This window comes from Recurvomyces mirabilis, assembly GCF_035927965.1.
Source record: "Recurvomyces mirabilis strain CCFEE 5264 chromosome Unknown scaffold_45, whole genome shotgun sequence".
NCBI classification, from domain to species: domain Eukaryota; kingdom Fungi; phylum Ascomycota; class Dothideomycetes; order Mycosphaerellales; family Teratosphaeriaceae; genus Recurvomyces; species Recurvomyces mirabilis.
The window spans coordinates 97,431-118,945 of NW_027041979.1; the positions used below are offsets into that span (position 1 = coordinate 97,431).

General features: G+C 51.8%; 6 protein-coding genes across 6 annotated transcripts; 4 read left to right on the forward strand and 2 right to left on the reverse strand.

Annotated features, from left to right (window-relative positions):
- Nucleotides 1-2,476: 2,476 nt before the first annotated feature.
- LTS14_010596 (uncharacterized protein) lies at nucleotides 2,477-3,549 on the forward strand (the record flags this gene model as incomplete). The annotated part of the gene is made up of 5 exons (XM_064843272.1): nucleotides 2,477-2,511; nucleotides 2,583-2,614; nucleotides 2,667-2,724; nucleotides 2,891-3,128; nucleotides 3,211-3,549. The coding sequence occupies 5 exons, from the start codon at nucleotides 2,477-2,479 to the stop codon at nucleotides 3,547-3,549; spliced, it is 702 nt and encodes a 233-aa protein (XP_064689169.1).
- Nucleotides 3,550-7,501: 3,952 nt separating this feature from the next.
- Nucleotides 7,502-10,893, forward strand: LTS14_010597 (uncharacterized protein; the record flags this gene model as incomplete). Its single annotated transcript, XM_064843273.1, has 8 exons — nucleotides 7,502-7,606; nucleotides 7,658-7,921; nucleotides 7,972-8,560; nucleotides 8,615-8,650; nucleotides 8,706-8,738; nucleotides 8,802-8,851; nucleotides 8,915-10,645; nucleotides 10,699-10,893. The coding sequence occupies 8 exons, from the start codon at nucleotides 7,502-7,504 to the stop codon at nucleotides 10,891-10,893; spliced, it is 3,003 nt and encodes a 1,000-aa protein (XP_064689170.1).
- A 1,827-nt stretch (nucleotides 10,894-12,720) lies between these two features.
- Nucleotides 12,721-14,149, reverse strand: LTS14_010598 (uncharacterized protein; the record flags this gene model as incomplete). Its single annotated transcript, XM_064843274.1, has 2 exons — nucleotides 12,721-13,620; nucleotides 13,676-14,149. The coding sequence occupies 2 exons, from the start codon at nucleotides 14,147-14,149 to the stop codon at nucleotides 12,721-12,723; spliced, it is 1,374 nt and encodes a 457-aa protein (XP_064689171.1).
- Nucleotides 14,150-14,750: 601 nt separating this feature from the next.
- LTS14_010599 (uncharacterized protein) lies at nucleotides 14,751-15,331 on the forward strand (the record flags this gene model as incomplete). The annotated part of the gene is made up of 2 exons (XM_064843275.1): nucleotides 14,751-14,785; nucleotides 14,857-15,331. 2 exons carry the CDS (start codon nucleotides 14,751-14,753, stop codon nucleotides 15,329-15,331), a joined length of 510 nt encoding a protein of 169 aa, XP_064689172.1.
- Nucleotides 15,332-17,773: 2,442 nt separating this feature from the next.
- On the reverse strand, nucleotides 17,774-18,578 carry LTS14_010600 (uncharacterized protein; the record flags this gene model as incomplete). The annotated part of the gene is made up of 2 exons (XM_064843276.1): nucleotides 17,774-18,138; nucleotides 18,194-18,578. The coding sequence occupies 2 exons, from the start codon at nucleotides 18,576-18,578 to the stop codon at nucleotides 17,774-17,776; spliced, it is 750 nt and encodes a 249-aa protein (XP_064689173.1).
- A 914-nt stretch (nucleotides 18,579-19,492) lies between these two features.
- On the forward strand, nucleotides 19,493-21,154 carry LTS14_010601 (uncharacterized protein; the record flags this gene model as incomplete). Its single annotated transcript, XM_064843277.1, has 2 exons — nucleotides 19,493-19,916; nucleotides 19,962-21,154. 2 exons carry the CDS (start codon nucleotides 19,493-19,495, stop codon nucleotides 21,152-21,154), a joined length of 1,617 nt encoding a protein of 538 aa, XP_064689174.1.
- Nucleotides 21,155-21,515: the final 361 nt, after the last annotated feature.

Below are 21,515 nucleotides of genomic sequence, written 5' to 3' on the forward strand. Positions count from 1 at the left end.
AACAGTCGAGCGTTGTTCGATATGCTTAATTATTTGATTGGCTGAGTGGTTTGCTGGTTCGTGTCGCTACGTTGTTTTGGTAGATTGACGAACTTTTGCCTCACTATAAACGTTGGTAAGAAATTGATTCTGCTGCTGCAGGAGAGCCCGCTCCGCAGATGATAGTTGTGTGGCGTTGGTTCGCTTCTTGAGACGTCTCTGAGGACGCTGCTGGCCTGCCGCATCACAGGATCGCGCGTCTTTCTGTATCAAATTGTGAAGAGCACTGACACCTTCTGCTGTTATCGGAGTAACGGGAGTCAGCATCACATCATCTCACATATTTCGATGATGACTTTGGCGGTCGAAGATGTTGCGCCTCTCGATGTCAGCTTGTGCTTAGTAATAGTACCATACAGCTCGGTACCGTGTACTGCAGATTCAGTGAAGGCATTGGTATTTGATGCGGTTCGTCCTCCCGTTAATGTGTAATGTTGCTTTTATACCAAAAGACACGTATCAGTCTCACTGCGCAGGGTCGATGCCTCCTCGACTGCATCTTACAGAGTCTATCAGACGAAGTCGTTACACCACTTGCGATTGATGGCGAGCTCCGATTGGGGCTCTTGCATCATGAGGTTCGGCCGACCATTCTCCTCCCAGCATGTGAGTATCGGTACCAAGTACTGCGAAATGCGGTCCCAGATCTGTAAACTGCAGCCTCGATATACGGCCATACAAAGGGAAGGCCGGGAATTTGCCACCATCAAGAGGATGATCTTTCGGACAAAGACGGTGGTAAATTGTGCAGCCTCGTGACGGATTCCCTCAAGGACAGCTTCGTCGCCACATAATCTTCTAATATCCAACACGATATTGGGATTGCAAGTGCTTGATGTCACAGAACGTGCAATCAATCGCTACCCAGAGTCGCTAATCGGGAATATCCCGGATACAATGCAGTCTGGAAGATCTTTCAGGTCCGACAAGAGCTGAAGTACGCAGTAACAACAGCGTCCGAGACGAGTATGATCTTGGAAAGGATCTTTAGTTGTTCGTGATCTGTCATTGTGCAGTGATGGCTATAACACTTTTTAACACTGGCTTCGTGCTTGGTATGAGTAAAAGCTACCAAGGCATTGTAGGTTGGCTGTCGGCGCACGGGTACCTCTCTCCTGCTAGCGCTGTCGCGTGTGATCGTGGCTTTGATGAGAAAGGTGTGGTTGTTGAAGGAGTCAGAGATCGGAGATCAGAGATCAGATGTTTATCCTGTCTACGGTGCCGTACTGATCTGCCAAAGTATGATGTTCTGCAGTAAGATTGACATAGCGCCTTCTCCAGCAGTCCTGCATTTAATTGCTATGCCGGGCGATTGATACAAGACCCGAAATATGCACGTACTATGTCGAAAAAATGATGCAGAACAGTGTGTTTTTAGTTCAGGATAGCCGAAAGTGATCGGGGATTACTATGTTCTCTTGTGGCATGCATTTGTTTGCGAAAGACCGTCCATCCATCGCACGAAGGCAGTAGCAAGTGCACTGTCACATACGAGCTCAGTAGTATCATGTAATGAGGCTGTATGAACATCACCTTTCCTCTGGACTTTCTATACTAGCTCAGCTCGACATCGCAAGCATGCCCGAAGATGGAGGAGCCCGTATAGGATAGTCTTTTGTATGGCGAGACCCACCGTCTTCGGACTTAGGTCCGAAGCCATTATGATCGTGGACCTGAATCTCGATGACTGCCGCCACCCGGCTCACTATTCATCAGTTCAAAAATCATGCGTCGCATAACATCCTGGGCGGCAGAGAAGGACGAATTCACGTGGCGACTGCGCCAGAATAAGCTGGCAGCTGGAGATACCACCACCACACCTTTAGCGACCACCAACGAACCCACTTAGCTCGGAGACGACATCCGCTGGCACCTTCGCCACCATCCGTCGGCACCCAGGCGCTGCGACCAAGCGAGTGCTCCGCTTGTAGGGACGTCGCACGCTGAGTCCTCACTCGAGTCTCGTTGCATCTCACATCTGCATCTGGAACGATCTGGATCGTTGATACGAGATCGTGGCCAGGTCATCGCCACAACCTACCTTCCCCGTTTCAACCGCGACTTCTAACTACTTTCCAAACGTTTTCATGACGGGTTGATTGCTGGTGCGACTGAAAAGTCTTTACTCCTTGGTCGAGTCTCTACTCATATCGCGCTTCAAACCCGTTGTTGCACACACCCTTGCACGTCCCTACAAGCTTCCCACGCGACTATCTACATACACCTCGTCTCTGGCCCAAGACGTCGCCGAGTCTGGTTTCAAGGAGGCGGCAGGCACGCCGCAAGACACCGCTTCCGTGCACACGGCCCTAATTCATCTCCACACTGCCTGGACAAACAACGCCTGCTGGGCCAGCGCCCATAGAGGACATCCCGCATGCCGTCTTTCGCGCATCCCGAGTCGTCGGACTCATCGCAGCGTCGTGAAAGAGCTGCCATGGCCGCCCAGGCTTGTCAAAAATGCCGCAACCGGTAAGCGGCGGGGGAATGATCTCCGATCAGTACGTGAATTGAACAGAGCGAGTTGACTGACGGTTATACAGCAAGAGCAAATGCGACGAGCAATGGCCCAAATGTATGTGTCGCGTACCTGCCGCGTGCAGACATGATCGCTGACTCTCGCGCAGGTGGGCTATGTCAGCGCCTCAATGTGGATTGCGAGTATCAAGAGCCTTTGCCAACGAAGTAAGTGTTGTCCAAGACTATCATCGTGGTCCGGCATTGACAACCCGACCACGATGAGCTCCTGCACACATCAGTCTTACCCGGCTTTTCGACAGCAGCTTGCTGAACCAGATGTTGAAAGCGGCTAGAGCAGTGGTCATGATAAGTCTGCTGACTAGTCCAATAGGAAAGACAAAACCATTGTGCACATCCTAGACACCTTGACCCGATTGGAGAACAAGTTCGACAATATGGCCATTACACAAGGAAGCAGTCCGGACTTGAACTCATCTGGCGCCCGTGCTTCGGTGGGTGGGACGTCGTCGGTGTCGCTCGACAAGGCCTCACGAAGCGAGACTGGACAGCGGAATACAGAAGGGTCGGCTTCCAGCGCCAATGTGCAAAAGTCTTATCAGCACCTCACGGTAACCCACAAGATCATGCTGTGGCCCGGTATATACATACATCTTACTCAATTCTGGTATCTCGGCTGCCTCTGACTTGCAGTACGTCCTCCAAGAAGGAACGCCATGGTTCATCAAGCGAGAGATGAGCAAGCATCCTGATCCACTACCATCGGACGTTGGGTTGCAGTGCTTCACGATGGCCATTGGATATACAAAGCAAGGCAGAGCTTCAAGTGTTGTATTTCCGACTCTCGGTGTTCAGCAAATACAAGAGCTTTCCGACGCCTACTTCAACACATTCAATGTTCTCTATCCAGTCCTCAATCGAGAGGCATTCATGAACGCTACTGTGGCGAGACTCTTGCGGGACGGCTACGGAGACGGCGATTCCGGCAGCGTTCTGGCTCTTCTAGTCTTCGTCACGGGAAGAGACATATGATCCGGATATTGACTCTGCTCCCATATCCACCTTTTCCTAATTTTTCAGAGAAGAAGCATCACCACTGACTAGCTGCCAGTGCTCTGGAAGACATCCGGTATGCGCATTGTGTTCCGGACCACTAGTGCTCTACCGCATCCTTGTCAAAGCCATTCTGGACGATCAGTCGGAAGAGACTGAACATCAGTGTCAGATCCTACATCATGCCACCCTACCTGACCGCCTTGGAACCTTGCTCTGTAGCGTCCGGATGTCTCTTTTGTTCTTCCCGTTTCACGAAGCTGAATACTGCGTGCCATCGAATGGTTCGAGTCCAGCGTTGAAGAGGCTGAAGAACGAGAGTCCGGACGACTACCTGGATATCACCGGACGACATGAACCACTTCGTTCATAGAGCGGGGCTTCGCTAAACAGCGCTTTCACAGATTATGCTCCTTCCTCGTTTCCGTCAGGACCAACCACCCCTTCTTCACACCGGCTTCCTGGACTCCCAGGAAGGTGTGACTGTAGGCAAGCTTATGGAGAAGCTCAAACTTCAATCACGAACGAGCAGCACCGCATTGTAATTCCTCCGCTTCCCTCGTCAGCATCTGCAGCGAGGGCGACACACCACCGCATTTGTACAGTGTATCTTTCGGTCATCTGAAAGGAACGACATATTGCGGACAGACATCGTATTGCCCATCTCCAACGGCATAGTAGCCAGACTGGCAACCACTTAATCATACTGATTATGCTTGATGGGGGTGGGTTTCAATGGCAGTGCTTTGGCGCGGGCCATCTCTTGCCGGCGGAATATTCATGCAGCAGTACATTGAGGCTGCCATTGCAGCCAATGGCGAAACCTGCAATTCGAGGCGTAGAACAGCCAACATCAGCACCTAGTTTTCTCTCTGATACGCACATTCGAGTCTAGCCTGCCGAAGCGCTCGGTCTACGCATCGAACAGCGCTAGCTCGTTCTTATACAAGCAATGGTGACGCATGCACAGTCCTCTGTGGTAAGGCCTTCGTCTTATCTACAACAGAAACAAGATGTGGGGAAATGGGGATGACTGGTACCAGTAGCGTTGGGCAGCAACGCTTTGACCTAGCGCTCCCTTCGTGCAGATGCCTTACGAGTAAATCACTGAGATCGGGTTCTAACCTCGACACAACCGAGATGTCTAACGCGAAGTACACAAGTGAAACATCGAGCTGAGGGATATGCTTCGTCGAAAACCAGCGGATGTGTGGACAGTGCACCAAGGGGGCTTCTGCTCATCCTTCAATTGACTAGAAGTCTTCATGGCTGATAGAGGTCTGTAAGATTACACCGCAAGCATGTCCTCTGCAAGTGAGGAATCGGTGAAACGATTCGGCACACGCCAAATATTGAGCGACTACAACGATTCAGACAATGTTAGCTATCTAACCGCAGAAACGGCACCTTTACCTTTATCTACCTGTCGCACAGGTTTCGATGACGGAAATGAAGGACCAACCGAGGGAACTAGGATGGATGTATCACTATATAGACCCTCTCAAAGGCCGCTTGAGCACGTCCAAGGTCGCCCTCTTAGCAATGGCAAGCGTCATCGCCGCAGAACCAAGCAGAAGATGAATATTGATAGATTTGGTTCGGACTCGGACAGCGCAACAAAGCTTCCCCGTGATAACAAAACAGACGCTGATATCGGAGGTTCTTATCAACGCAGAACAGACTGGACGGGACTGGAGTGTGGGCACAAAAGGGTAATAAGAAAGGTCGCTAAGTGGTAAGAGATATCACTCTCTATTTGGCAGAGCATCATTGGACTGATCTCGTGAAGTCAACATTCCCCTGTGCTAGCCCGAGATCCGTGGGAACCATTGCCACCGTGGAAGCCAGAGATAGAAGTGCTTCTTAAAGAGTCCCTTCAGAAATATCTTGATTCATTGCATCAACCCGACATTGCGGAGCGACATCGATAGTCTCCGAAGAACGCTTCCGAATCTCGTACTACTAATACGATCGCACGATCTTTAATTTTGGTGCGGTATGATTGGGGCGGAGTTTAAGCTGGCGGGTGTATCAGCAGGCGCGGGTATTTGTAAAGCAACTTCATGTATAGCGTGCAGTTCTACGCATTTCGTGGGCGGCACAGGTAGCAGTCATGTCTCAAGGTCTGTTAGCTGCTGCGTAAGGACTTCAGCAGGTAGGCCGACTAGCATCTCCGTACTGGTAAAATGGCTTGCCATATACCAATGCACGTGCAGGCGAGAAATGTTGTTTCATATACCTCATAGATCGGTTGAATTTAGAGTGAGCCATACAGTATCAGGTCTACTACGTGGAGACTTGTTCCAGGAGTCGATATTGCAGTCAAATATGTGCTCCTAGAAGTGTGAGACATGCAAGAGAGCAAATGGGCGATGTCATTGCGTTGCATGGGTTGCACAATCTCTACGTAGCTCTCGAATCATCCTGCAACTGTACGGGAAGAAGCTTCGCAAGTGGCAAGGCCGCATGGTGTTTTCGAAGCAAAGCAATGTGCTCTGAGGTATAGCACGGTGGCGCTCCTGACCAGCGATCTGGGAGGTAGACAGTTGCGTTGTTCTTAGATTGTCGTTCTGCACAGAGAAGTGTTCTGCACAACTTGCGAGGGCGAGAACCGATTTGCTTCTCCAAGGAGGCAGTTACAGATGAGTAGCTACATTATTAGAGTCCTGCAGACTTCGAACGTAAAGATGTTCCAGACGATACTGGAGCTGGGTTTGCAGTTTCAGGTCTTGCGGCCTCTGACCCACTGGAGGTTTCATATGGAATTGCTGAGGAAAGAAATGCTGCGGTTGAGCTCGCAAGCCTGTAGAGTCCATCTCCGAGCCTCTTTGATCGTTGTACTGTGCCAGATGATTTATTTGGAACACGGAAGCTCGTGCTAGACAACCTCGTCCATCAGGTTCGTACTGGGCTCAATGTGGCAGAGCGCTAATAATAATAACAACAACGTCGAAAGGTTTGGCTCCACGTTGTTGGACGAGGCTTCAGCACTGGCTGATTACGAAAAGGAGGTGTCAGAGGGCGCACTCAGAGTTCACTCTTTTTCAACTGTCTCCAGCGACGAAATTCCGTCTGCCATAAGGCGTAACCTCCTTGAGTCTCTAGAGACAAGCTGGTCTCGTTGCCAGTAGCAGTGAAGTGGCCGCGTAGAGCAATTTACCGGTATGGTAGCCGTAGTCGCTTGACTACAGCGAGCGCGGCGTACTGAGGTTGCGCGCATTGTTATTACTATAGGTCAAGCACGCCTCAGTCCATGGCTGTCGTCGAACGACGGCTGTATCTCGGGCAGACATTAGCTGCAAAGTGACAGGCAGTCTAGGCGGCGAAGACTATCGTGACCGTGCACGCGGTCCGCTGAACGAGGGTGGCCTTTACGACGAGCGTCAAGGCTTACCATCTCCCCGGTACGCCAATTGAGAACTGGGCCAACAGCCCAGCAGGCCCAGCTAGCTGATAGCGGAGCAACGTATCCATTTTTCCCTCCACCTCCCGAGATATACGACGTTGCCGTTGTGGTTCCTGCAGTGCTTGGCGGAGAGAGTGGACTTCCCTCTTCGGACCGGTTACGAGATGTTTCTCCGCCTCGTCATCACTATACTAGACTTCACGCCAGAACCTGATCTCCACCACAAGCTGCCGATTCCAGATTGTGGCATGCACGAGGACTTCGAGGAAACTCCACGCGGAAGAAGCTCCCCCACATTTTGTGATCGGGATGGGGCGTGAGAGGGGAGAGGCGGCGAACGTTTGCATCGAAGTAAGGTTCTAAGGCGATGGGTTCAAAAGGTTTTCCATACCGCAGCTTTTCCCTTCTCAGTACGCATCTGGATCCCTTTTGGTCTGGTTGTCGTTGTTGTTGTCCCTTCTCTTCTTCTCGGGAGAAACAGATAAGATGTTGTTTGGAAAGTTTTTCCAGGCGGCCGTGGCGTCGATGGCAGTGGTGCAATCCACTGCCATGACTATTGGTGGTAAGCCGAACATGATGATCAAGCCATACAAGCGCGAATTACTGCAGGATATCGTCACTTGGGATACTGTAAGTCTTGTGTGAGAGGGTGGCATGAACAGTGAAGCTGAATTTCTGTAGCACTCGCTGTTCGTTCGAGGTGAACGTGTACTGTTCTTCTCTGGCGAATTCCACCCGTTCCGTCTGCCGGTTCCTTCGCTCTGGCTTGATGTATTTCAGAAGATCAAGGCTCTGGGGTATAACGGCGTTTCGTTCTATGTCGACTGGGCACTCCTAGAGGGCAAGCAAGGCGAGTTCAACGCAAGCGGTATCTTTGCCTTCGAGCCCTTCTTCGAGGCCGCTTCCACTGCCGGTATCTACCTACTCGCCCGTCCTGGTCCTTACGTAAGTCAGTCGTCGAAAGGTTAGCATAAAGCTATTAACACACCTGGTAGATCAACGCCGAGGTTTCTGGCGGAGGATACCCTGGCTGGATGCAACGTATCCCTGCTCTGCTAAGGACCAGAGACCCACTTTACCTGAACGCCACTCAAAATTACGTTTCAAGCATTGGGGCAATCATCGCCAAAGCTCAGATCACGAACGGTGGGCCGGTGATCTTGGTCCAGAGCGAGAACGAGTACACGTACGCGTCTAGCAGGGTGCCTGAGTTCCCAGACCCAGTGTACTTCGGTGCCGTCGAGCAACAGTACAGGGACGCAGGTATAATTGTACCATTGATTAACAATGATGCGTCCCCGCAAGGCAATTTTGCTCCCAGCAAGCCGGCAGCCGTGGACATTTATGGCTATGATGGCTATCCGCTTGGATTTGACTGCGCTAACCCTTACACGTGGCCTGACCAAGCTCTACCCACATACTTTCTCGGGAGCCATCAGAACGACAGCCCAACAACTCCCAACTTCATCGTCGAGTTTCAGGGAGGGTCTTTCGATCCATGGGGCGGCCCTGGCTTCCAATCTTGTCTGGCGCTGTTGGGTCCAGAGTTCGAGCGTGTATTCTATAAAAGCGATTTCTCGGCCGGTGAGAACTCGTACAGACGGTTGTTTTGATTGTCATTGCTAATGAACGCTTCAGGGGTGACTATGTTCAACATCTATATGACCTACGGAGGTACAAATAGTGAGAAACAGCTAATGTACAAGGAAAGAAGACTGACAACCACCAGGCACGAACTGGGGAAATTTGGGACATCCAGGCGGTAAACAAAGGCATCCTGCGATATGATGGCAAAGCGAGGATGTTGTCTGACTGATCCCAACAGGCTACACATCATATGACTACGCGGCCGTGATTGACGAGATGAGAGGAGTGGTGAGTGTCGATACATTTAATGGCTATGCGAGGCTCACTAGATTCTGACGAGTGAACTTGTAGGGACGTGAAAAATACTCCGAGGCGAAATTGGAAGCCAACTTTCTCCGGGCTTCTCCAGCTTACCTCACGGCAATCCCACAGAGTCCTTACAACGCCAACGGCAGCTACACTAACAACAGCCTTATCGCGACCACGCCGATACTGGGCAATGTCACCAACTTTTACGTTATTCGTCACGCCGCATACAACACGCTAGACACAACAGAGTATATGATCACTTTGCCAACTAGCCACGGTGCTATGACTATTCCACAGCTCGGAGGTAACCTCTCGCTCCATGGTCGAGATTCTAAATTTCATGTCACCGACTATGATCTTGGCGGGATCAACTTACTTTACTCGACTGCTGAGATCTTCACCTGGAAACAGTATCACAACAACAGAGTCCTTGTGGTGTACGGCGGTCCTGGCGAGACTCATGAAGTTGCCGTGTCTAACGGTGGCAAGGCAACGGTCACTCAAGGTTCGGGAGTGAAGACTGCACAGCGTAATGGTGTCACTGTGCTGAACTACCAGACGAGTCCCGACACCAGGGTTGTGCATCTGGCCAACGGTGTGGCGGTGTATCTTCTTGACCGCAATACAGCATATGATTACTGGGTTGTCAGCTTGCCGAACGATTCGGTGTCCGGCAATTTCACCAATGCAACTTATGAGGTGTCGGCTCCCATCGTCAAGGCCGGCTATCTTATCCGTACAGCGACAGTCGCCGAAAGTTCCATCCATCTCATTGGAGATATCAACGCAACTACTGATATTGAGGTCATTGGTGGCGCTCCACCACAGACTACCGAGATCACGTTCAATGGAGAGGCCCTCAACTTCAAGCAGGGACGCTATGGTGTCGTTTCAGCCACAGTCAAATACAAGACACCCAGACTAGCTCTTCCTAACCTCAGCAACATCGGCTGGAAAGTCGTTGACAGCTTACCGGAAGTCCGACCAGGGTACGACGACAGCCTATGGACTTCAGCCACCCTGACTTCCACCAACAACACTGTCCGCAACCTCACCACTCCTCAAAGCCTCTATGCAAGTGACTACGGATACAACACCGGTGTCCTGCTCTACCGTGCTCACTTTGTTGCTGATGGGAACGAGACGACGTTCTATGTCCAGACCCAGGGTGGTTCAGCCTATGGCCATAGCGTTTGGCTCAACCAGACATTCCTTGGCAGCTTCTATGGAGGCGACAAATACAGCAGTTGGGGCTCAACTTTCAACCTATCGGCACTTACATGCGAAGAGAATTATGTCTTTACAGTCTTGATCGACAATAATGGATTGGATGAAGACTTCCAGGTTGGCAGCGAAGGTATGAAGGATCCGCGAGGTGTGCTTAACTACAATTTGGCGGGCCACGCGGCAACAGATCTTTCCTGGAAACTTACAGGAAATCTGCACGGTGAGGACTTCGAAGATCGTACCAGGGGCCCACTGAACGAAGGAGGGCTGTACGCGGAACGACAAGGCTGGCACTTACCTGGCGCACCGACATCGACTTGGGCCAGTTCCGCACTTGGACCAATGGAAGGCCTGACGAAGGCTGGTGTGAAATTCTACTCGACTACGTTCGACCTCAACCTGCCCGCCGGCTACGATATCCCACTATCATTTAGCTTCTCTAACGCCACTACGAATGCTGATGGTACTGTATCCAGCTACAGATCCATGATCTATGTCAATGGCTACCAGTTTGGTAAGTATGTACACAACATTGGCCCACAGGACGTAAGTGTTCAACTTGCAACAAACCGTTCGAACTAAGTCGCTGATGTCTACAGAACTTTCCTGTCCCAGAGGGTATCTGGAATTATCACGGCAGCAACTACGTCGCTGTCGTGCTGTGGTCTCTCGAAGCGGCGGGTGCCAGGGTCGGCAATCTGAGCCTAGTAGCAGGTCAAGCGTTACAAAGTGGGTTCGGTCCAGTTGCTCTAAGCCCTCTTACCGGCTGGCAGCCAAGAGCAGGAGCTTATTGATTGTCATGTCTGTTGCTTGGGTTTCGAACTGTGCGCTCAGCCAGTCCGCCAGACGAACAGTGTGGAATGAGTCAATGTAAGGTGTATAGGACTTGAAGACCCTCCCTAAAGCTTCGAATATACACAAAACAATCGCGTTGAAATCTTAATGTTTGTTGCATGCCAAGCAGTAGGTTCACCAAATAGTGACCTTACTGGAAATAATGTGCAGATTCACTGGAATGTGACGTCTTGCGCACGTTTAAATATTCCTAAGAGCTTTGCTTTCTTGGAAACGAATTTGGAACTCATCTACTGAAGTATTGCCACGCAGTTGTATGAGGAGCATGACAGCCAGTCAAGCATTTGTTACGTCGTACCACTTCAGGACCTTCTCTCGTTCCTGTCCTTTTCCATATTCGGACTCGATTGGATATCTCGTGAATGCTTCTGAGATGTGCGTATGATGAGCACATTCAGTGGAGTTACCAGACCAACCATAGCTGAGAGGCCAGTAGTCGGCCAGTCTCCAGAATTGACGAATGATGAGAGCGCTTTATGCGCAGGCGCACGTGGAGCCATAACCCACAATGGAACAACGATAGCAAAGATGCCGCACAGGTGAAATACCAGAACAATGCCTTCGATGAGCGGAAGTCGGACAGCCAAGAAGGTGTCGAAGACTATGACCGAAGCAATGATGGCGATGGTAAGGAGGATTGCGTGCCACCGTTCCGGTACGTATGAAGGGTTGTTGAGTGCAATCAGGCCTTGTATGATGCCGCCAACCATAAAACAGACACCAGCGAGGTACACTTGCCACCCGATGGCGCAAACCCTAAAAATTCTTGGTGCTCCGGTTTCTCGAGTAGGAACAACACCGTCGTACTGACCATCCGACGAGATACGAAAGCAGCTTCTGAATCTTCGGGGGACGGAACTCGGAGACCCAATCTAGAAGCCGTCAGTGGTGTAACCAAAGAGCAGATCATGCGCCTACGATACTGTCCGCCAGCGGTAGGCGGCCTACGAAGCCGGTTAGCTGAATCTTCAATGTGCTGTTCTTCGATGATGTCCCACATCGATACCAACTCCGCCAGCGGTGCGTATACTAATAACATCCTACAAGCCTCGACAATAAAGCCTCAGAAAAGATGAGGTCCCCCCTATCTACGAGCACCAAGCCGAACAAGGGAAGTAGAACCCCAGCTAGCCATGACTGTGCTTGCGAACCCGAGTATCGTCACAAACTTGAAGTTGCGCTGCGGTATATCAGTGGCAAGAATGCAATCGCCGTGGTGATCATTGGGATACGTACACGGAGGATCTGCGTTTTCCCAAGCGCCATCATGTCTCCTTGATCTGCAGCAGTGCCACGGTATTTCGATGAAATTGCAGCATCGCTTCTGAAGTCTTTCAAGTCATGCTTGCGAATAATGGTCGTAGATAGCCATACCGTCGGCTTGGGATTGCTTAGCGGACTGTATGACTAAATTGAACGAGCTCACTGATTTGCAGTGGCGCAACCGGACTATGGATAGATGTGGTGGGAAGAGATGGACAGGAGTAGCGAATACAAATTGAATCAGAGCGGGTGCAAGATAGACCAGGGAGCCTGCTGAACTCAGTGGTGACGTGTCAAGGCCCAATCCTTCCGCGAAACGTGCTCGGGTAGAGAAGTGGATCTTTCCATCTGTTGATATCAAGGAGCGAAGCGAAGAGCGGTACGCGTACAGGCTTTTGGCATAGAATAGAGAGACTATCGTAGCCTCAGCCAATCAGTCTGCTTGCCTTACGGCCTTGGAGGGCTATCATTCGTCTAAATAGCGCTCTTCACCTTCGCTATACTTAGAAGCCATATTCCACTTTGGAGCCGTTGTAAATAAAGCTTCCGTTCGGTGCCGTACATTGGTGTACCAAGAATGGGTGCGCGCAGGGCGGTGCAATCTCGCCGTCCGCTAGCTCCTGTGACGGCTCCGGTCCAGCATCCGTCAAAAGTAAAGCCGCGACATCGTGCGGACCAACCGTCAGAGTCCAGTTGCGCATTGCAATGCCGCAGTTCTTATGCGCCCACATGTCACGCACCTGGTACTGGCGGCCAGCACGGATTGCCCAATTTTCGGTCAAGTTGAACCCCAACTTCTGTTCTGTGTTCTCGTAGTTGATGATCATGAAAACAGCGCCATAGCTGCTATTGCCCCCCCAGTACGGCGGAGGTTTCGTCTCGTTGTAAGAAATCGTACTGTAGTCGGCTTGAATGCCGATCCGGAAAGGTGCAAGCGGGGCACCCTCGTTGGGGTCCTGGTTGATGTCAATGAGTTCTTTATTGCTTAGAATGGCAATCGTATCATTCGTCGCATTTCGGAGATCGGTACCAATCAGCAAGTGACTCTTTAGAAGGGCCCAGGCTGTGAAGTGCGACCTCTGCTCTGCTATCGTCAAGTCCCCAACGGGCGATCCTTGACCGCTGTTGCCGACCTCAAGCATATCCATATCACCGTGCTGGTAGAAGCCTGTAGACAAATAGCTGGCCACCTGCAAATTAATAACGGTCTTGATACTTGACCAGAAGGGTTTAATATCCCCATCGATGCGCCACGCCTGGGATATACGTGGCGCCCAGTTGTACGGATTCTCCCAACCCCATTGGCACAAGGAATAGATGAACGGCTTCTCACGATACCTAGCGGCAAGATTGTCGATGGCTTCCGCCATACGCTTATAGCGACCGTACTCGTTATCCATTGTCTGTAATGGTCAGCATAGCCGCATGCTGATTGAACATGATCAGAGTTGAGCGTACGATATTGTCGTACGGAATATAGCAGTTGTCATACTTGACCATGTGATTCCAGCCCCAGCTCCTCCAAGTCTCAAGGTCCTGCTCCTCATGGCCGTAAGCTCCAGGATAGCCTGCGCATGTCATGTAACCATTCGAACTGTACGCACTACCACTAACACCGTACTGGTTGATGCTCTCCGTCCACTTCCTCATGCCACCGGGAAATCGTGTCAAGTTTTGCTGGAGCTCGCCGGAAGCACTCCGATTGATCAGAGTATAGCAGTCATCAAGAATGAACGTGTTGTATCCAAGGGCGACAAGACCAGTCTCATTCATGACCTTGGCCTGCGCGGTAGCGACTCGGCCGTCATAGTCGCAGTTGAAGGCATTGTACGTATCGTAGCCCATGACCGGTAATTTACCGACACCATTATTGCGGGCATGGACGCCAAGAGCTGTGAGCAGCAGAATAGCAGGAGATGCACACCAAGCCATCAACAATGCTAGTCTCACAAGTATGCAAAAAGATTTCTAGGAGAGAAGGGGGAAATGTTGTAACGGGAGGGAGCAGTGGGTTAATGTGCATTCCAGGCGATTCAACATTGATGGACGTTCAACTTTGAAGCATAGGACATTACCCCTCAGGCACCCCTCATGATTCCTATTCGGGATGCGGTGCCCCATGTTCCGCATCCTTGGCGTACGTGTATCAAGAACATATATGGTGGAGCGAAGCACGGAGAAATTCTCTGTTCTGCCGGTCCTGTATTCCGACCACGGAGGACCAGGAGGCATGACGCAGAATAGAGAACACTCTGCTCCAAGCTATGGAAGATCAAGGGAGCCGGGGTAGGTCATGTGACCTCCTCTGCTGCTGTCCTTGCTTGGCCGCACTGCTCAGGGACAGCACAGCGCACGGCACAGATCTGTTGAGGATATGGACGCAATGTAAAGCATACACGGCGATCTAGCAGAGCATAGCGACTGACGCGGCGGCACGATACAGTGCGGCAGGATGTATCGAACGAAAGTGGGCACGACTGGCGTCCTGGGTAATACGCGAGGCCGGGATGGGCGGCATACACAGAGGCGCCCGATGTGGGTCTTCAACACGGAACCGCTCATGCTACGGTATGTATCGGGAATCCTTTCGCAATTGTGCGGGCTGTTCAGAAGGTTGCAAGTTATCTAACATCATAAAGATTACCTCGGTCGAGCCCAAGGACGCCACAAGCATGTCTCAAAAGAGTTTCGAGCGGATTGAACAGTGAAGGAGGGACCACAAACCGCACGATTCTAGACGAAAGACTGAGCGTTTCGCAAGAACATGCAGCGCCGCCGCCATATGACTTCATGAACCTGATGCGACCTCTTCACGCTACTGGGTCCTTCTCTCGGAGCAAATACCTTGTCGAGTTCGCTCAACGTCAGCGGCTCCTCATCGATCAAGGCTGGCCTTCTGACATGTTACTTGGCTCGGCTGACATTGATCTGGACGTCGTCTTGAGTGACTCCCCCTTGGAAGTATCACCTGTCCAAGTAGCTCAATGGGTCGCTGTGGAAACAAAGTCCTTTGACTCTCTTGGCTTTCCCGAACGGCTCGGCTTCATCTTCCTGATTACCCGCTTTCTCAAAGTAAGGGAGCCTCGGATAACGATTGAAGAACGTCAGTACTGATTTTAAAGTGGATGATATTACCAAGCATAGAAAACTACCGCCGCGTACCTCTGTGTATGCGACCAACAGAGACGCAAGTAGAGGTTCCGCACTCGATGTGTTTCGATCTTATACCGTGGTCAGTATTGCGTGCCGTTACTTTCGTATCCATCTCACATGTTCCGTAGGCCGGATATCAGGGACACTCTTATATTGGATCCAACTTACCATCACACCTTGGCTAGAATCTCACCAGGTATCGCTGCCTTTCTCTCGGTGGACTGGCAGTACTCTCCAAGTGATATTATTGAAGTCAATGTGAATGATGGTACATGGAAGCTCAGTGCGCTATTTGAGCAGCATATTGAAAATGCTAGCAATTGGTCGGTTGAGCATGAGGCGGTTGAGCGCATTCCAATCCTGGAGTCGAAAGTCAGGTATTGAGTATGCGTATACATCTTCCTTTTTAAACCCTCAGGTGCTTGCTGGTCCGTTTGAGACTTGTGAGCAAGAAGAAGATTGAAGATTCCAAGAGACCATCTAACTAGGGGATTGGGCCAAGCCAAAAGGCATTCGACAGCTACGGACGCAAGGTTTTCTCGGACACCTGATGCACAAATACAGCTGCTACGCTTTCTTGCAAAACCGGGACAATACCCTTCGCCCAGATGTACGGCGATCCGCATCAGCTTGTGGACTTGGCGAAGGGCGACTTGGTGCCGTAGCAGTATGATGAGCTGCTACGCGAGCGCACGGAGCCCAAAGATGGGCCGGTTTTGAACTAAGGTGCAGAAGACTGATAGGATCGTAGGCAGTGGTGATATGCATGATGTCTGGAAGCGCGCCGAAGCCCTTAACAGCGAAATCGCTAGCGAGGCTATCGGCGATGAGACGGAAGTACCTGACAATATACAACCACGGCAGTTAGCGCACATGAGTTGGCTGAACGTTGATCGACGTGTTCACGTTCTCGGAGATGCGAAACGTGTTGCGGGCAAGCTCGTGCATGACGGGATGATTCAGCTTTCTCGGACGTAGATGCGGCCCGCTAAGCTCGAAATACCTGCGGTTGTCCCAGCACGCACAAACCGAGCGAGGCATTCAGAGAGCTCGATCGTCGAACACGGGAGAAGAGACATCCGCATACCGCAAGAGTCCAGGAGACGGCAGGACGAATGCTGAGGTCAAATCCACAGTGGGTCGAACGTTTCGCCCGCAACTGTGGTCCAAATCTGAGCAAGCTGCGAGGTGTGAGTATGCGAAAACAACCCTTCAATGAAAAGATGCTGAAATAAGCTACAGTACGTCGGTCTGCCGACCACTGAGGACGCCATGAATCAGTCGAACTCCAAGGCGAACAAGAAACAGCGGGACTCTGGCCTGGTAGGCAGTAGCTTCACTGGACCAAACTGGCACAACGGGCACGTACGACCCTCAATTTGAGCAACTACTGATCGACCACGGTGTGTACCCAGTCGGGTTTCGAATATTTAAAGGAGCTAGGGCGCCCAAGCCACAGAACATGGACGGCCTGTGTCGAAGATTGTCGCAACCACGACCGTCCCTCTCACCGTCACAAGTCTCTGAATGTGTCTTTGAGGATTTTCAAGACCAAAATCGCGCAGCGAGCAGCGAGCAAAATGCAACGATGAACGTGTATCTCACAATCAGAGGCAACACCGGCACCAAATTTTATATGGCAGTGAATTCACCATCATAATCGTCCATCTCGTCAATAATGCCTGGTAGCTGGTTCTCAACCCGAGATGCATGTCCTCGGTATCCCTACGATCTTTCGTGGCGCCATTGGCATTTGCAGATGATAATAATCGCCGGGCATGATGATTGGTCCATGAGGGGCTCCTTTATCAATGCCATATCTGCCGATGACAATCCTCACAGCTGTCAAGTTGACAGGTCTGCAGAAGCGGAGATGGCACAATCGACCTAGATTATGGCGCAGGACGTCGGTATGTGAGACAGGCACTGCGCACTACACTCGCTCCCTGGCCCTCGGATACTAGGCTGCATTCGCACCAAAGCCTCGTAAAAGCTTCTTCGCACGGCCTCCACGCCCGGGTTGTTGGAGATGGGACCTCGGACCATAACATACAGTAAAGAATAGAGCTGGTAAGGAAGCTTCTGTTTCCGCACATGCCTTACCGGTATCTGGAGGGCCGGACATTCAGATATGTGGTTCGTGCTGCACGGTAAGTAGGTAGGGCTCGCAAATAATGTGGTTCTGAGTTCGTAGAGTCCACGTGGAAGAGGGGATTGACTTCGGACATGCTACTCGATGCAGTATTTGCCCGACACGTCATTGACCAGCAAATCTCTTCGCTCAGTCTATCGATATTCCGGTTGTGATAACCCACTTGCAGGGTAATGTCGACCACAACAAGGAAAGATAATGCTTTGGGATTTTGACCTATGTTAACGAACGTGCAAAGACGATGATCCGTACTACTCTATGTTTGTCATGCAATTGTCTTTCCCAATCGTGCTTGATACGCTCACACCGCGCATCACATAAATATTGTGATCCTTCCCCACGATATGCTCTTCGCTCTCACGCGGCTGTAGTCCTATCACTATTGTATTATTTGTAGAGCGGTAATCTCCTCGGCTGTGTCGGTGGCGAAATGCGTTGGACCCTTGCGCGACTGCACGAGCTTGAACACTGTGGCCGCTCTGGGAAGCGGCGCTGGTGTTGTGGATCAATCGGTGAAAAACCCAGACAAACGGCTGACGCAGGAGTGGAAGGCAAGCGGCAATGATCCCACTGTTGGCTTCGATGACGGTCCAAACCGTAGCCGGAATCGGGCCCCCTGCGTCAGAGTCAGCGGAATGTATACTGCTAGAGAGGACGGCGATGGCGCTCACATGTGGGATCGGGGTTCGTGGCGGATGCTGCCAAGGTGGTCGCACGGAATATGCTCGTAAAGGTCACGAACAGGCCAGTGCAGAAGACCAGGTACAATCCGAGTTTTTCAAGCCGTGACATATGAAGTTGCAGAACTTGCCGAATCGGCAGGAACAGCAGAATGAAGTCGAGCAGGATCTGTAGGACCGCATAGGTGGTCCACCATGGAGTCTGGCTGAGACACCAGGGATTCTCGATGGTCTTGTCCCAGAAGGCACGGACTGGCGTGCATTGGAAGATTGTCCCGGTTATGAAAGCAATGCCGGAAGAGACGATGACTCCTTGAACGACACGGCACGCCAGGCGGAAGCCGAAGGAGGTGACCTGGAAGATGCGATAATACATGGAGCAGATTGACAGCTTATTCAACGTGAGGACGACCTTGTATGCAATCTGTGCGCCGTAGAACCTGCGGTTGACTGGTCAGCCAACGTTACCATCGACTAGGCGGTACGGCGAGTCGTACCACTTTCGCGCAACAACTGCACGGTCTTTGGGTATACTACGATAATGGGCTCCGTAACCGTTGAGGACCGCTTCAATTTCCGTAACTGACAATACCACAGAGGAGACCTGCAGATAGGTAGTAAGCGAGCGCATTCCTGCCACCAGATGTGCCGCCGATTGCTCACAAGGGACATGATAATGATGTAATCGTCGACTCCAAAGCTTCTTTTTAAGACGCGCTGCGTGACGCGGGCGGCGACGAAGATTCCGGAGAGCACAACCATAACTACACTTGATAGCCAGAGGGGCCATCCTCTCGTGTCGGGTCCAGTGCCAAAGCCAACATTTGGCGACATACCCAAAGCCGAACGACAGAGATTATTGCGGGAGAAACTTTTCCTGCAAGGATTGGATGTGCAAGGATTGGATGTGCAAGGATTGGATGGAAATGTTATTTTGTCGTCGAAGTGCGGTATATCAGGATTTATGTGTTCCTTGCATAAGAACCCAGACGGATTGATCCCGCTTCGTGAAACACCTTAGCAAAGCCTCCGGAAGCGGGGGTACGTGCATCATCGCTTGATATGGTTAGCCTATCTACGAATAGATGAAGAACGCTATCATAGCATTAGTGTCCTCGGCCGAAAGGCTGGAAACCGATGAGTGCTTGGTCAGGACGCCAAGCGTGACAGTCGAAGCGGACGTCTTGGCAGCGGGCGCGAGCATTCTTTTCACGATACCCCCTTTCCCGGATACATCACTTTGTAATTCTTTGCGATATCTTGCAGGAGCTGCTCTCTTTAACCACCAGGATGACCATCTACGCAACTGTTGCTTCCGCACTGCTATTGCTAAGCGCTCTTCGATCTGTTGTTGCGACGCACGAGCACTTGGAAGTCAACTCCACGAGTGGGCTCATCGTCGGTCATAGGGCGCAGAACCGAACCAAAACCTTCGAGTTTCTGGGCGTCAAGTACGGCCAGGCGCCTGTTGAGAGCCTTCGCTTTGCCGCTCCCATACGGTACATGGCGCCTGCAGGTACAGTGTACAATGCCTCCAGCTGGGTACCACTCCACACTCGTTCCGCCCGTGCGTTTATGTCCATGTGCTTACCATCTCATCGACAGCATGCCGACTGTCCCGCGAACATCCCCCCGAAATCCACGTACCCCAACTTCACCGGCAAGGGCTTCGCCGTCTACAACCAGTTCACCGCGCATCTGGGCAACCCACAAAGTGAGGACTGCCTGGCGTTGAACATCTGGACCAAAACCCCCTCAGATGTCGGCGTGTCGAACAAGCCGGTCTTCGTATTCTTCCATGGTGGCCGCTTCACCATTCCTGGTCCTCACAGCCCGTTCTATAACGGGCAATATCTCGCCGATACAGAAGACGTGGTCGTCGTCACGATCAATTATCGCCTTGGCATTTTCGGCTTCTCAGGCGCCCCTGGGCTGGAGCAAAACGTCGGCCTCCGCGATCAGCGCTCTGCTGTGGAATGGGTGCGAGACAACATTGCCGGGTTTGGCGGCGACTGCGAGCGCATTATCATCCTCGGCCAGTCTGCTGGGGCCTCTTCGGTCGACTACTATGCCTACGCTCACCCGGACGACCCGATCGTAGCTGGCTTGATCTCCCACTCGGGAACCGCTTTCAGCTTTATCCCCAACAACGTTTCCTATTCGCAATCACTGTTCTACAATGTTTCCGGCACGCTCGGCTGCGGCGACAGCTCTGCGGATTCAGCGGCGGTCGTGGAGTGTGTTCGCAGCAAGAATACCACCGAAGTTCTTGCAGCTGCACGCTTCGCTCCAGCTCTGCCCACCACGGCGCTCGCTCAAGCCACCTTCCATCCAGCTGTGGACAATGTCACCGTCTTCTCTGACTATCTACCCCTTGCCAAATCGGGTGCGTTCGCCAAGATCCCCTATCTGGCTGGAAACTGCAACTATGAAGCGGGCTTCTACCGCGTTGGCGCCTACGCCGCCAATATCACGCTGACCTCGGCGCAATGGCAGCTCTTCAACCAACGCGCGTTCACGTGCCCCACAAAGTACGCCACCGATGCCCGCGCTCAGCACGGCGTCCCGACATGGCGTTACCGCTATATGGCCGACTGGGAAAACTTACGGCTCTACCCTGCGTGGCGCGACTATCCCGATAGCGGCACATACCATGGTGCGGATATGGACATGCTCTTCGGCACCGCATACGACGTGACGGGGCGGCGAAACAGCTTGCAAGAAGAACTGGCGTCGCGCTACTTCATGGGCGCATGGGCTGCCTTCGGCCGTGACCCGCGGGCGGGTCTCGAGGTATACGGCTGGCCAATGTCCAGATCCAATACGTCGAGCTTACTTCGGCTTGCGTACGACAACCAGGCCGTCCCCAGCATCGTCAGCCCTGATGTGTACGACTCTTCGTGTCCGCCGGTGGATGAGAACAACCCTCTTCCCGGACGAGGGGCTTTCTAGAATTGACGAACTCACATTACATATCATTATTCATTTTAGTAGCATCTCAAAAGGCCTTCTCCGCCAACGCTGGCCAGAAGCGTGGTATTAAGGGGCAGGGGTGTTAAGAAGACGAAAGCGGGGAAATTGCACGTTGTACATAAGAATAGCCCGCCACCCGGACACATTCTTGACACGTTGCAATAGAATGGTCGAGAAGCGCCTTTATGAGCCGCACCTCTCGAGCACAGCAGATACCACAATGGCGTGGCGTAGCGTATGGCATCATATATCGTGCTGTGCAGTATTATCTCAGCCCGAGTTTTTGCCCTAAGTAGCCGAACCAAGAATGTCTCTCTGCCAACGGAGAAAATCTCGGGAT